The sequence below is a fragment of the Natator depressus genome, chromosome 2 (genome assembly GCF_965152275.1).
Source record: "Natator depressus isolate rNatDep1 chromosome 2, rNatDep2.hap1, whole genome shotgun sequence".
Classification (NCBI taxonomy): Eukaryota; Metazoa; Chordata; order Testudines; family Cheloniidae; genus Natator; species Natator depressus.
Window position 1 is genome coordinate 21,832,486 of NC_134235.1, and position 13,442 is coordinate 21,845,927.

General features: G+C 40.6%; 1 protein-coding gene across 1 annotated transcript in view; it reads right to left on the reverse strand.

Annotated features, from left to right (window-relative positions):
- The window catches only part of FAM91A1 (family with sequence similarity 91 member A1), a 59,869-nt gene that overhangs the window by 19,929 nt on the left and 26,498 nt on the right, over nucleotides 1–13,442 (reverse strand). The window contains exons 13-18 of the mRNA XM_074943884.1: nucleotides 13,329–13,441; nucleotides 12,979–13,065; nucleotides 11,828–11,960; nucleotides 4,330–4,478; nucleotides 2,400–2,534; nucleotides 423–536 (exon numbers count right to left, since the gene is read on the reverse strand). Coding sequence (XP_074799985.1) covers nucleotides 423–536; nucleotides 2,400–2,534; nucleotides 4,330–4,478; nucleotides 11,828–11,960; nucleotides 12,979–13,065; nucleotides 13,329–13,441 — 731 coding nt within the window. The remainder of the gene's footprint in view (nucleotides 1–422; nucleotides 537–2,399; nucleotides 2,535–4,329; nucleotides 4,479–11,827; nucleotides 11,961–12,978; nucleotides 13,066–13,328; nucleotide 13,442) is intronic.

A 13,442-nucleotide genomic window follows, 5' to 3' on the forward strand; every position in this document is an offset into this window, starting at 1 on the left:
TACAAAAACACCCTAAAAGTTAGTACAAAATTGTACTAAGATACAAATATTATATGATCAGAAAGAAATAATTGAAAACCAATAAAAATTTTTTTAGTATAGAACTCTGAAAAAACAGGCATCTACAAAGCACAATTGTGATGCATCCCATACTTGTTGACTACATTTTAATACATGGACTACGTTTTAATCCATATAACTGTATATGAATCACACAACGGTTTTGGTTCAACATTTTAGTGACACAGTAATAAACAAACAAACAATAAAGCCGGTCAAAATTTTTCTAAGTTCAAAATTTTGAAAAAAAATGAAGAGTTTTGCAAAAATGTCACTTTTTTTCAGTCACCTCTACTGTACATTACATATAAGAAAAAAATGTACTGAAATTAAGTACATTTTATCATATTCATATCAAGTACCTGAATTAGAACGGCAGAATGTGTTAAAGCATCATTCAACATTGTCAATACATTCGAAGTTAGGACTACTCCTGGGTCATGACCCCAAGATGTTATTAGTAAGCGATCATAACCCTAAAAGAAAGAAACAAAATAAAAAGCAGTAGTAATTGATTGTCCAAGTATATAAAAGTGAAAAGCTAAATCATTAGGCTAATAGTAAAGTATTACAATTAGGAAATTACTGCCAGTATTTTCAGTAATATACCATTTTATATTGTGTTATAACATCACTTTTACGCTCATGCTCCTTCTAGTGATGGAGGCAGAATTTTGAGGTTGGGGGTTTCCTAACATGCTAGTTCGAACAGGATATATCTGCTGCAAAGACTTGTGACAATGTGCAGATACCACAATGTTCCTTGAGAAGGGGAGATAAAAATATTCTCATATAAATTTGGAAGGTAAGAATATGTGCTGAGAAACTTTAAATCTGCCAGCAGTACTCAAAATGATAATGGTGTTCTATCAATGTGGAGTATATCTTCAGAGAAAAATAATGACATGGAAGCACTTTCCTTTTCTCTAAAGATACGACTGTGAGAGAGCCTCATTTCAGAAGATTAAAAAGTCCTGGGAATGTCTCTGGATAAAAAGTGTATATTTTTAACAAAATGCCACTGCAACAAGCAATAGTGGAAACAAGAACAACAACATTTTTGCATGGTAACAAAAAAAGGGTGTGCAGACAGATAAGATGTCCCAAGAAAAAATTTATTGGTATAGGACTTGAGACTATTTGGTACAAGGAAAATCCGCTATGTCAGCAAACCTCAAATCTGATTCTATAAGGAAATTTACAAGGCAACTACATAGAGCGCTTTTAAAAATATAAAAAAAAAAAGCCACACCACACATTTGAGAAATATTGAAGCTTTGGGTTAGGCCTCACAGCTAGACTCAAGATCCAGTTTGTTAGTATTATAGAACCTCTTTGTGGACTGGGTATCCACACTCACCTGACCTTTTAGTACTTTATTTTTGAGACATGACTTTTCCCCATGCCAATTTTACAACAAAAAATAGGAATATAAAATGAGGGAGAAAGAGCAAAACAAGATCTCTGTGTTTTCATTCCTGATGTCTACAAACACTGATGCCAGAAACTGTTGCTACTGTAGCTACATCAAAGGATGCATGCATCTCTCTGTCTATCTCCACTCACTCACAAGGCCAGTTTCTTAAATGTCTCAATTCTCTTTGGAAAGGGAGACATGAAGAATATAGAGTGCTGTACCTCAGTTTAAATTGATATTTGACCAGGAGGAGATTCTACAATTTTAATTCAGCCAAGTTTGCCTTGGCCATTGCAACTTCCACCACCAGGATTGTGTTTTCCATTTAACGTCTTTGACACGGACAAAATGGTAGGAGAAAACTGCCATACCTCCTTTAATCAATCCAAAGCAGTATGAATAGCGTCATCCTAATTGCAGAAGACATCTCCAGGTGCTTCAAAAAAAATCTCTGTTCTAGGACCCGAACAGTCTCCAGAATAAAGGTGATAGTCTTAACCATCTTCTCAGACTCTGAGAGAAGCACGCGTGTGAGAGATTTTTATTTTTTGTTTTATTTGGGGGATGAAGGGAGAAGAGAGAAGATCTGATTCTCTAAGGTAGAATCCTTGCACTCTGGAGTAGAAGCCTAAATCTTTCCCAGCAAAGATATGCTTGCTCCTCATAAGTCTTCTGCTACAGCAGTCTCCTATGTGTCCAGATAGTACTCCTGAACAACCACCACCACCATCTAAAGTGTTTACTTCATACTAAGAGGATCTGCAGTATGATGCATTAAATTAAAGCTAGGGAAAGTAGCATCAAGTTTGCTGGAACAACACTGATACAAACAGCAACAGAAGCAATGAACAGTTCCTTCGCTGGGAGAAAATTCAGGTTCCATTTGAGAGAAAAAAGAAGAAAAAAAAGCATATAAACATACCTGAAAAATATCTGGAAGTTTTCTAAGCCTTGTCCCTTTAGACAGCAATAGGGATGGTGGTCCTTGACCAGTAATATGGTAAATATACAATTTGAACCAAACTGAGCTAACTTCTGGTATAGCTGGTCCAATATGCTGAAGAAAGATCAATCAAAAAATGCAAAAGCATCATTTGAATTGCAACTATTACAAGTACAATTATAGGTTAAGAAAAAACGGCAGAACTTTGTTATTTTACTAGAGTTTGGTACACTTAAATAGTAACCCTTACAAGCAGATGAGACTGGCCTCATGGCCAGCAGCTACAACACCTCACAATTACATGGTGAATCCAAGTTTTAAGATTCCAACTCAGCTGTCCCTTCATTCCCTGGGTATAACAGAAGATGGGAAGGACACTCTTGCTTGAAAGCTAGATTTGTTAAAGTTTGCTAAAGGTACAGTACATACACACCGATTAGACACTTGCTCAAACACAACGCTGTAAACAAGCTGGCTGTCTTATAGAATTTGGTTACCAAGTTAACGACATTACTTACTCTTTTAATTTATACAGCACAGTACGTTTTGCTATTCTAACGTTCACTGCAGAGGTCTGATACGTGAAGCTAAGTAATACACTAAGTAAAACTCAGAAAGCAAGTTACAGTAGCTTCACAGATGATTATATAATGCATTTTCCTAAATTATTGAAAGCTGATCCCCCTCTGGAAAATTAAGCCTATGGCACCCCTTCTCCCACAGCCCTGGCATATGTTGTGAATGGGGTATACATCTTAATTCATTTACCATTCAGGATTGTTTTAGTTATTTATTTTTAATGAAAGCTGACAACCTGGAGAACACATCAGAAATCTTCTTACAGCCTCCCCCCACACTTAGTTCTTCAGACACCCCCAGGGGGACATGCCCCAGCATTTGGGAAACATTGACAGAATGTATCATGTGATGGCAAGTCAACACTTAAAACACTGTAGCGCTTTAATGAAGATGCTCTAAGCCAGCAGTTCTCAAACTATGGGGTGGGCCTCCCAAGGGAGGTGCGGGTATGCGTCAAGGGAGGCGAAGCGGTGTCCCTTTTTCTTTTCTTTTCTTTTCTTTTTTTTTTTTAAAAGAGCTCGTGCCGTCAGCTCCAGGTCGCTGGGGCTCATGCAGAAGGGCCATGCACGCCTGGGAGGCGGGGATAAAGGGGACAGCCAGAATAGAGAGTGCTACTTTAGGGAATAAATTAAGGGCTCTATTACGCCACCCTTATTGTTATGGCACAGTATCTTACTATGTGCTACTCAACATGAGTACAGGGTAGGGTAGTAGGTTCTAAAATAGTATCTCTTCTAGAGGATGCAAAATATCTATTTTGTTTCCTGGCATTTTTTATTTATAAATATAATCTTCTTACTATATATGTTCCATTCTATGCATCCAATGAAGTGGGCTGTAGCCCACGAAAGCTTATGCTCAAATAAATTTGTTAGTCTCTAAGGTGCCAAAAGTACTCCTGTTCTTTTTGCAGATACAGACTAACACGGCTGCTACTCTGAAAACTGATAAGAGAGTAGAAGACTTTATGTCCAAAGGGCTCACAGTAAGGGAGTTCTAAGAACATGAATTCAAAACTTTAAATATATATATAAAGGAACATCTGTCACAGAACTTTTTAACTAGAGAGATAATTACCACGCAGACATTTAGTAAATAAATTCAGCTTAATAAATATGCACATTATACCTCACTAAACTCTGATTTTCATGAAACAATTGTAATATAATAATACGGTTTTATGTGCAAATCATTTAGAGCAAAAAATTCTAATGAAGGTAGTTTCTATGAAAAAGATCCAAAGAAAACTGCTTTTATGTTAAAAGTATTATTTCAAAAATGAAGTGCAATAATATCACAGACTCAGATTCCTTTCAAAGTGGATTTTCACCTGGGGGGTACAGCTGCTGATGGGTCGAATTTCATTGGTGAGCGGCGCCATGGAGACAAGTAGTGTGTAGTTTTTGTTTAGAACTCTACTGCAGGTTGCAGGATCCAAGCCCAGCAAACTCTCACATCGTAAGAGATCCAAAGGAAAACCTACATTAAAAAGCATCAAAAGACACTTTGAATACAGCTAGAAAAGGATCATACACAACCAGTAACAATTCTAACAACATATGAATTAGAAAAGAATCCAGTTCTTTCCCCGAGATGTGTTGGTTCTTCAGGCTGAAAGTAGAAGAGTCTAGTCTGTCACTAGAATACGGAGATACATTATTTTTACAGGCCGGTTTTTCAGAGTTGAACTTTTAACATTAAGCAGCTTGGCTTTTGACTGTTTAAGCTAACTCAGTATCTTAAACAGGTATTTGTGACTATGTTCTAGATGTTTTATAACAAACCATTAAAATATAAAGTTAAATTGGCATCTAGTCTGCTCACTCAGGAGCAAAAACATAGGTCAGAGAAAATGGAATACATAAAAAACTAGCTGCTATGTTGCTTTTTACTCAATGCTATGGAGGTGGCCAATGCCAATGTTCTGGCCAGCAAAGGATTACATCTAGCACCTGGAATCCTGGAAGTATTCAAGGATACCCTGGCATACTGATGTACTACTACAAAGCAGTATTTCAAATCTATGCCTGAACTTGGTCTCTGACAGAGAAGCATAACTTATACCTCACTGCCTACTTGACCATATGAAGAAGAGTTTCCTACTCAGTGAATTACAAGAGTCAATATCTAATATTAAAGAAAAATGGTTATCTGTTCTTCAAGGTGTGGGTGCAGACATGTATTCCACTCAGATGCAAGTGCGTGCCCAATGCACCAAAGCCGAAGAACTTTGCCTAGCTGTACCCATAAAGGTGGTACTTGTGCCCTATGGCCATTAGCCCCTCCCCAGCAACTGACCCCCCACAGTTCCATCCCACCGAATGTCAAGAGCGGAGACTTCGATGCAGAGGGAAAGGAGGGTGGGTTGTGAAATACAAGTCTGAAATACATCTCAAAGAACAGCAATTACAGAACTGATAAGTAGTCATTTTTTATGTCAGTGGTTGTAGTTGTGTATTCTACTCAGGCAACTCACAAGCAGTAATCAGATGTGGGACTTGAAGTCTATTTAAATAATGATTGTAGCACTGTCTTCACAAAGTTTGTATCTGACAGAGATGCTGTGGTAACTAAACAACGTTTGGTAAAAGTACGTACAGAACCCATATCACAGCCTGACAAATGTCCAATATTGAAACACTGCTGAAAAATGCAATCGATAACACTTGGGCTCTCGTCAAATGAGCCCATAATGTCTGTGGGGATGCAGATTGATCTACTCCATAAGCTGTAGTAATGCATGAAGTTATCCATCTGGAAGTTATCTGCACAGAAACCACCTGACCCTTCATTCAATCCGCACAGGAAATAAAAAGTCAAGGAAATGTCCGAAAAGGCTGTCCTCTCTAGGTAAAATGCCAAGTACTGTCTCACATCCAACATGTGAAGTCATTGTTCATGTGTATTTGAGCGCAGTTTAGGAAAGAACACTGGTAAGTAAATCACTTGGTTAAGGTGAAGCTGTGAAATAATTTTTGACAAAAATTTTGGATGTGGCCCCAGCCACACTTAGTCTTTGAAAAACCATGTATATGAGGGCTCCAGTAATAAACCCTGCAGCTTACTTCTTCTCCTTGTAGATGTTATTGCAACAAGGAAAGCTGCCTTCTGGCACAGAAAGGGACTGAGAAAAGGCTACCAGAGGCTCAAACAGAGGCCCCATCAGGGCAGCTAAACATACATTATGGTACCACAAGGGAATTGGCCCTTTCACATGTGGGTGGAGATGACTGACTCTCCTCAGAAATCCCATTACCATGGAGTTCATAAAAACTGACTTCCCTTGGATGGGCAGATGAAAAATGCTGAGATCATTGCTAAGTGAACCCTCAATGAACTGATACAAAGACCAAATGATTGAAGGCATAGCAGGTACTTCAAAATGTCCTGAATATAGGCCAGTAGCAGCTGAACTCCCCAAGCTAGCAATCAAACTGAAAATCATTTCCACTTGGCCAAATAGTAGCCCTAGAAGATGGCTTTCTACTCTTAAGCCACACTTGTCAAACAGCTTCCAAATATCATTCCTTCTCTTCATCAAACCGTACAGCATCCACACCGCGAGGAGCAGGCTGTTCAATATTGGATGCCAAATCTGACAATGATCAGTAGGTCAGGATAAAGAGATATGAGCAGTTGAGGGAATCAGAGGAAATCAGAGAACCAGCACTGCCTTGGCCAAGCTGGTGCAATGAGAATCAGTCTAGCATGATCCAACTTCAGTTTGAAAACAACCTGTGTGATGACAGAAATCCCAAGGAAAGGCATACATGAGTGCCAATCCCCAATTCAGGTGGAAGGGATCTGTCAAGGATCTTGGACTGCGGCCCACCTGGGAGCAAAACTAATGGGCACTTCTTGTGGTCTTTTGTTGCAAACAGGTTGATAGTTGGAATGCCCCATACTCCGAAGACGGACCTTAACACACTGTTCTTCACAGACAACTCATGATTCTGAGAAAACACTTCGCTGAGGTGATCACATTAGCAATTCCTCACCCCCAGTAGGTGAGCTGCTGTGGGTATGTTGTTCTCCCTGATGCAAAATGCCAAAACTTTACTACCTTCTGACAAAGCTGGTTGGAGTGAGGACCCTTGTTTGTTCACATAGTACACCACGGTGGTATTGTCAGTGATTATATGAACCTCTGTGTCTGATGTGTGACCGAAAGGCCCAGCCTGCATTGTAAATGGCTCAGTGCTACAGGATGTTGATAGGAAGGAAATATTCCTATCTGTCCACACTCCCTGAACTTTCAAAATCTCCAGATATGTTCCCCAACCTATGGCAGAGGGATCACTAATGTTATGATCCGTGGAGAGCAGATGAAGGAAACACCTCTGCAAACATTGATTTGGTTCCTCCACCACTTGATGGACGGCAGGATGGGTGGCAGCACTCGCACCAGGGTGTCCAACTACTAAAAATGTGGGTGATACACCAGCTTAAGCCAAACCTGAAGATGACGAAGATGTAGTCTCGTATCCTGGACCATGTAAGTACACATGGCCATAAGATCCAGTAACTTCAGGCATACCCAAATTATGGCAGAAGGGTAAACTTGGAGGGACAGATAGAAACAACAATTATCTGAAATCGTTCCCCTGGCAGGAATACCCTTGCACTCGTACAATCTAGTAGGGCCCCAATGAACTAAGTTTTGTGTGGTACTAAAGTTGATTTTGCTTTATTTATTATTAGACCTAGATGACTAAAAAGATGCAGAGTGAACCGGACATAGCTGAGCAATTGGTCTCTGGACTTGCCCCTCACCAACCAATTGTGCAGGTAGGGAATCACATGTATTCCTCTTCTCCTGGGATGTGCTACTACTACAGTCATGCATTTGGTAAAAACTCAAGGAGCAACGGGGGAGAACCATGTCTTGATAATGCTGCCCCTGCAACTACAAATCTCAGAAACAGCCACACTGAAATAGTCATCTTCAACATCTAGGGCATCAAACTAGTCATTTGGGGGAGGATAGTAGATAGGGAAATCATGTGGAATCTCATGTACTTGATGCACCTGTTGAGACCCCTAAGATCAAGAATAGGTCTCAGGAAATACTGCGAGTAGAATCTTTTCCCCTGATATTGTAGAGGGACTTCTTCTATGGCCCCCAAATCCTGCAGAGTCCACAGCTGCTGGAGATGCAGTGACTTGTGAGAGGGGTCCATGAAAAGGGATAGGGTGGAGGAGGGGGCACAATGTGGGAAATGGAGAGAAATTGAATGGCATAACCTGATCCCACAGTGCTGAAGACCCATTTGTCTGTGGTCATAGCTTCCCAAGCACTGTGGAAGTGAGAAAGGCCATCCCCGAACAGCTGCAAGTTCACAACTGGAATGCTGCTCTTGATCTGACAGTCAAAACTGCTGCTTGCCAAAAGTTGAAGGAGGACAGACTGGCTGATTAAAAGTTAGACCCAGGTGGTCTTCTCCTGTATGACTTATTCCCCTTTCTAGGATGGTCCTTCTGTCTGGCCCGACATGCTGTCTGCCAGAAATACCGCTGGGACAGGTATTGCTGGTGCTAACCAGTAAAATACCCTTTGGTTTGGGTATAAATCCCCAACACACACGAGTCCTTCAGTGAATGCAAAGTCTCATCTGTTCTGTCAGAGAACAAAATATGACCACCAAAGGCTTTTTGCATTTTGCTACACACTCAGAATTCACAAAATCATATTCTGACAGCAGTGGCTGGTGATTTGCAATGCGCATTTGCAAGGAGGAGGCTAACAAATTTTCTCCCCAGGAGATTCATCCTCTCAGCCTCTTCATCCTTGGGTGTGGATTTATATCTCTGCTGTTACAAGAACAGAGTTAGGGGCAGGATGAGATTGAACACACTCAAACACCTGCATGGGAACATAACACTTGTCCATATGTTTTGCTGTAGAAGGCAAGGAAGCTGGGGTATTCCAAAAAGTCTTGGCAGGTTCTAATAATGCTTCATGTAAAGGGAACTACACTACTTGTGCCAAGGACTGAATAATGTCAAGTTGGGTGTATTTTCTTGCACAAACTCCACTTGAATACCCATAGCTGAAGCCATTCATCTGAGAAGCTCCTAATGGAGCTTAAAATCTTCAGGCACTGGGAAGAAGACTCCAGTACCATGGAGTCATCCAGTGATGAGGGTGACGATAGAAGTGGAGCCACTGGAACCTTCTGCAGTAATACATGCTCCTGTATGAGTGGTTCAGACTGAACCTGCTCCAAGGAAGCTGCCTCCATTTGAGTCTGCAATATAGGCAGCTGAGCAGATGATACTACAGGTTGGTTGGGCAACCTAACCCTGGAGTGAGTCAAAGACCAGGACTTTACTGAATGTGGAACATCCCACAGAGCTACTGGGTATAGGGATTTGGCACTGATGGCCAGTATGCACTAGACCAAGAGCCCATCTCTAATGTAGGAACAGTGCAAATCCTGGTACCAATCGTGGTCCACAGGAGTTCTTCACCATCTCCTAGAAGTGTGTCTCAAGGATGAGGGAGAGGGGGAAGATGTCCCTGAGCTTGATGAACCTTCAAAGTAACAGAAGGTAACACTGGAGCCATCCTGCATGGAGTGAACAAACATCACGCCTCATCTGAGACCCAATACGCTGGCTGTATCAGCATCGGAAGTAAGAAAAGAAGTCAGCACCTTGAGGATTGGCCACGATATCACATTCCCATTTGGTACTAACACTGAAGATAGCACAGTCGACAGGGTCAGTACTCATTCTAAAGATATGGTCTGTACCACAGTCATCATTGGTGCCACAGATGGCAACAGTTCCAACGGACCACTCAGTACTGATAAGAAAGCAGTGCTCAATTGTCCACTGTGAGTGTTAGGCAATGCCGGCAATTGGGATGTCTTTGGCATCACACCAGGCAGCACTGCCCATATCAATGGTTTCTGGGCTACTGAATGCTCCTGAGTAATTGGAGAACCAGGAACAGAGAGAGGCAAAGCAAGTCTGACACTGCCTGGTATTCTAGTAGCAGGGAAAAAGTCGATGCTGACATTGTCAGTACCAGCATCTCACGGACGGCATCGGAGTCAACAGTACAGTGTCGAACTGATGCTGCCTTGGTAACAGAGCAGATAGCCCAGCTCCGTCTCACATCCTGGTAGATCAGTCCACACTCCTCCTGGAAGAGAATGATGACAGCTCTGAAGTAGCTGCAGTCCATTTTGTGAGACCTTTTTCTCGGAGGATCCGAAGAAGGAGAATGATCAGAGTCTAGCTGAGGAACATAAGCTCGCTCTAGCTCTGAAGTTGTTTGAGAGGCCAGACGATCTGTAGAGGTCCCTTGTACCAAAGTGGGCCTCGTGGTCTACACTCAAGTGCTGCCTGAGTCTCAAGTCCATTGCCACCTGCATTCTTTTTTTAAGAGACTTGCAGATGGAGAACCTTTCTCTAATGTACCTTTCTCCTAGCCACAATAAACACCGCATGTGGGGATCACTATTGGGAATAGCCAACCCACGTACTGGACAGTGTTTGAATCCTGGTGACAGCATCCCATCAGGATGACAAGTTAATCTAACTATTCTTAGCTAATACTAGTTAACGATTTATAACAAAAACTCAAAAGACTGAGATAAGAAACAGCATGTGGGAAATACCACATGAAATGCTCCAACTCTAGTTGCAGGTAGTGAGAAAGAATGGAGGGGGTTGGGTGGTGCTACCCTTAAATAGCCAGGGGATGGGGCTAACGGCCACAGGATGCAAGCTCTGCCCCTATGGGTACCACTACGCAAAGTTCTCTGACTTTGGAGTGCTAGGTGCACACACACATACACACCTGAGTGGAATACACATCTCCAATCACTCAAAGAAGAACTAAATGTTTGCTACCAAATCATATTACACTTTTTCTATTATCTGCCATTATACCACACTATAAAAGATACTTGGGCTCAGTATATTGGTGTAAATCTGGTGAAATACCATTGATTCAAGATAGCAGAGCAGTAGTTAGTTCACTTGCTTCCAAACAATTCTCTCTATAGAATAGAGCAATACAACTGAATAGTATGATTCTGCCTTCCAAATTCTCCCTTAATTTATCCTGTGAGGTGCTGAGCACCTAAATATCCCAACTATGATTAGCATGGAGAGTGCTTAGCACCTTGCAAGATCAAGCTCTTATTTGTTAAAACAAAACCCAAAAAATCAACCTTATTGATAGATTTTGTCATCACAGAATTGCAATTTTGGGGTATATTTCAGGCCCATAGAGATAGCTGAACTAGCAGCAAGAAAAAAGTTTTGGGGGTTCATCTTGATGATGGATTTTTGCAGTGAAGCATGTTTGGAATTTTTTTGAGGGGAGGGGGATTTTCACAGGCATAAAGGACAACTAGGCATTCACTTGTGTGTGTGTGCGTGTGTGTGTGCGCGCGCGCGTGCACAATGAGAGTTTTGCCTAACTCCCCTCTGTGCCTTTGAAATATCTCCACTTAGTACATTTAGTCATGCAGAAATATTCCTCCTTTACTATCCTTGAATGTGTGTGGTTTGGAACCAGCTCCCTCCCACACCAGCCCAGTTTGTCCTTGGTCTTGCAGTGAAATCAATCTAGTGCTTTGAACACCAGTCCTACTGCCATGTAAGTGACTGATGTGTCAGATGTGACAAGGATGGATCACTGGAGGCTCAACACAGGCAGCAGTGGACTGAAAGGCCCAATTTCAGGAAAGCATCCCATTCAGAAAGGGCACTTAATGAGAAAACTCTTTTTAAAGAGAACACACGATAGATAAACAAACATAACTCCGAGAGACTGGACAGTTTTCCCAAAACAGTAACTTTTACTATACCATTATTTGGTTGTTCAGGTTGTGCAGCTTGTGCCACTAGGTCCTTGTTATGCCGCAAAAACAGTATTGTGTTTCTCAGAGTAAGTGCATGATCAAAGTATCTCTGTGCCTCCCCTTCACCTGTGCTTTGAACCTAAACAAAAAATCATATAAAGGTGTACACGTTGTATACTGTTTCTGTAAATACCAGTTCCACAAATACGAGATTAAGAAGTTATTACAAACATTCTACAGTCAGCATTTAAAAGGTGCAATTGCCTTCCAGTTTTTCAGCAAGAATGATCCATAGCAACCATCACGTTAAGTGAAAGCTGACAAAGCTTGTCAAATACTGTAATGTTAAGTATATTAGTAAGACATTAAAATTAGGGGAAGGAGAGGAATCCAAAAATATATATCCAACAACTTCAGTTGTACTGTATCATCATTGTTCAATATAACTGACCACTGAAGGGGCTTCTGTGAAAGGATGCCATAATAAAGTCATAGCAATTACAGAAAAAATATCTACAAGTATACAACTGTATAGTCATCTTAAGAAATTGGTTGGTTTGTTTAAAATTATGGTAGATATAAGATCTAAAGGTTTTAAAAAATTAAATAAAAAAAACACAGGTCCGGAAAATTATGGCCTGCAAATTCCAGTCCTTAATGACCAAGTTTTCAAAGGCGTGTGAATGCAAAAGTATGCACATTTACAGATACCCAAATCCAGCAAACAAAAAGCCAATGCTAGCACACAAGTTAGTGGTTGTGTGAACATGTATCTACAGACGTATGCACATGAGGGTTTGTGAGGTTTAGTGTATTTTCATATCTTCACTTAGTGACTGCACTTTTATACATGCACTTCTGATAATGTCGTCTTAAAAAAAGTCATTACTGGCACAGACATATAGGACAGTCTCCATTTTAATGGGACATAAAAAAACTGAGGATCGAATATTCCCACGCATGTGTTCCTACCAATATTATTATGCACAAAGAGGGGTAACAAGAAGCTCCTAAAAGCAAAAGCACAAGACCAAAAATACATATCAAATACTGATAGCGTAAAACACACACACACACACACACACACACACACACACACACACACAGAGAAACATCTTAAGCTCTGAAAAACTTTAGACTGTATACAAGAGGGTTACCTTTTCAAGTTCCAAAAGAAAACTGTCAAGAGATTCATCTGATAATTTTCCAACTTCAAACATAGTTACCGCATGACTTTTCAAGTTCTGCAACAATATGATCCAAATATATTGTATATAAGATTTTTTATCTTTCACAGATTCTTATCTCTGTGAGTGGGAGATTTAACATATATATATTTTTGTAAAATAAAGACAAAGTTTACTTAAACAAATGATCATTAAAGTTGCTAAGCAATTGATACAAAAGGTCCTAAAATCATCAGAGCTGCATTATGCTAAAAGCCAAGACTTAAAATGTTTTCTACACATTCGATCTTCACATAGACAAACTGAACAATCTGACATACAGGTGAAAGATTCCCCATCATTAGAAAGGCAGTGAGAGTTGAATCAAACAGGAGGGCAATACGCTTTGTGTGTCCACTAGACAGACTCAAGCTGCTCACGCTGGCTGTGTCAGC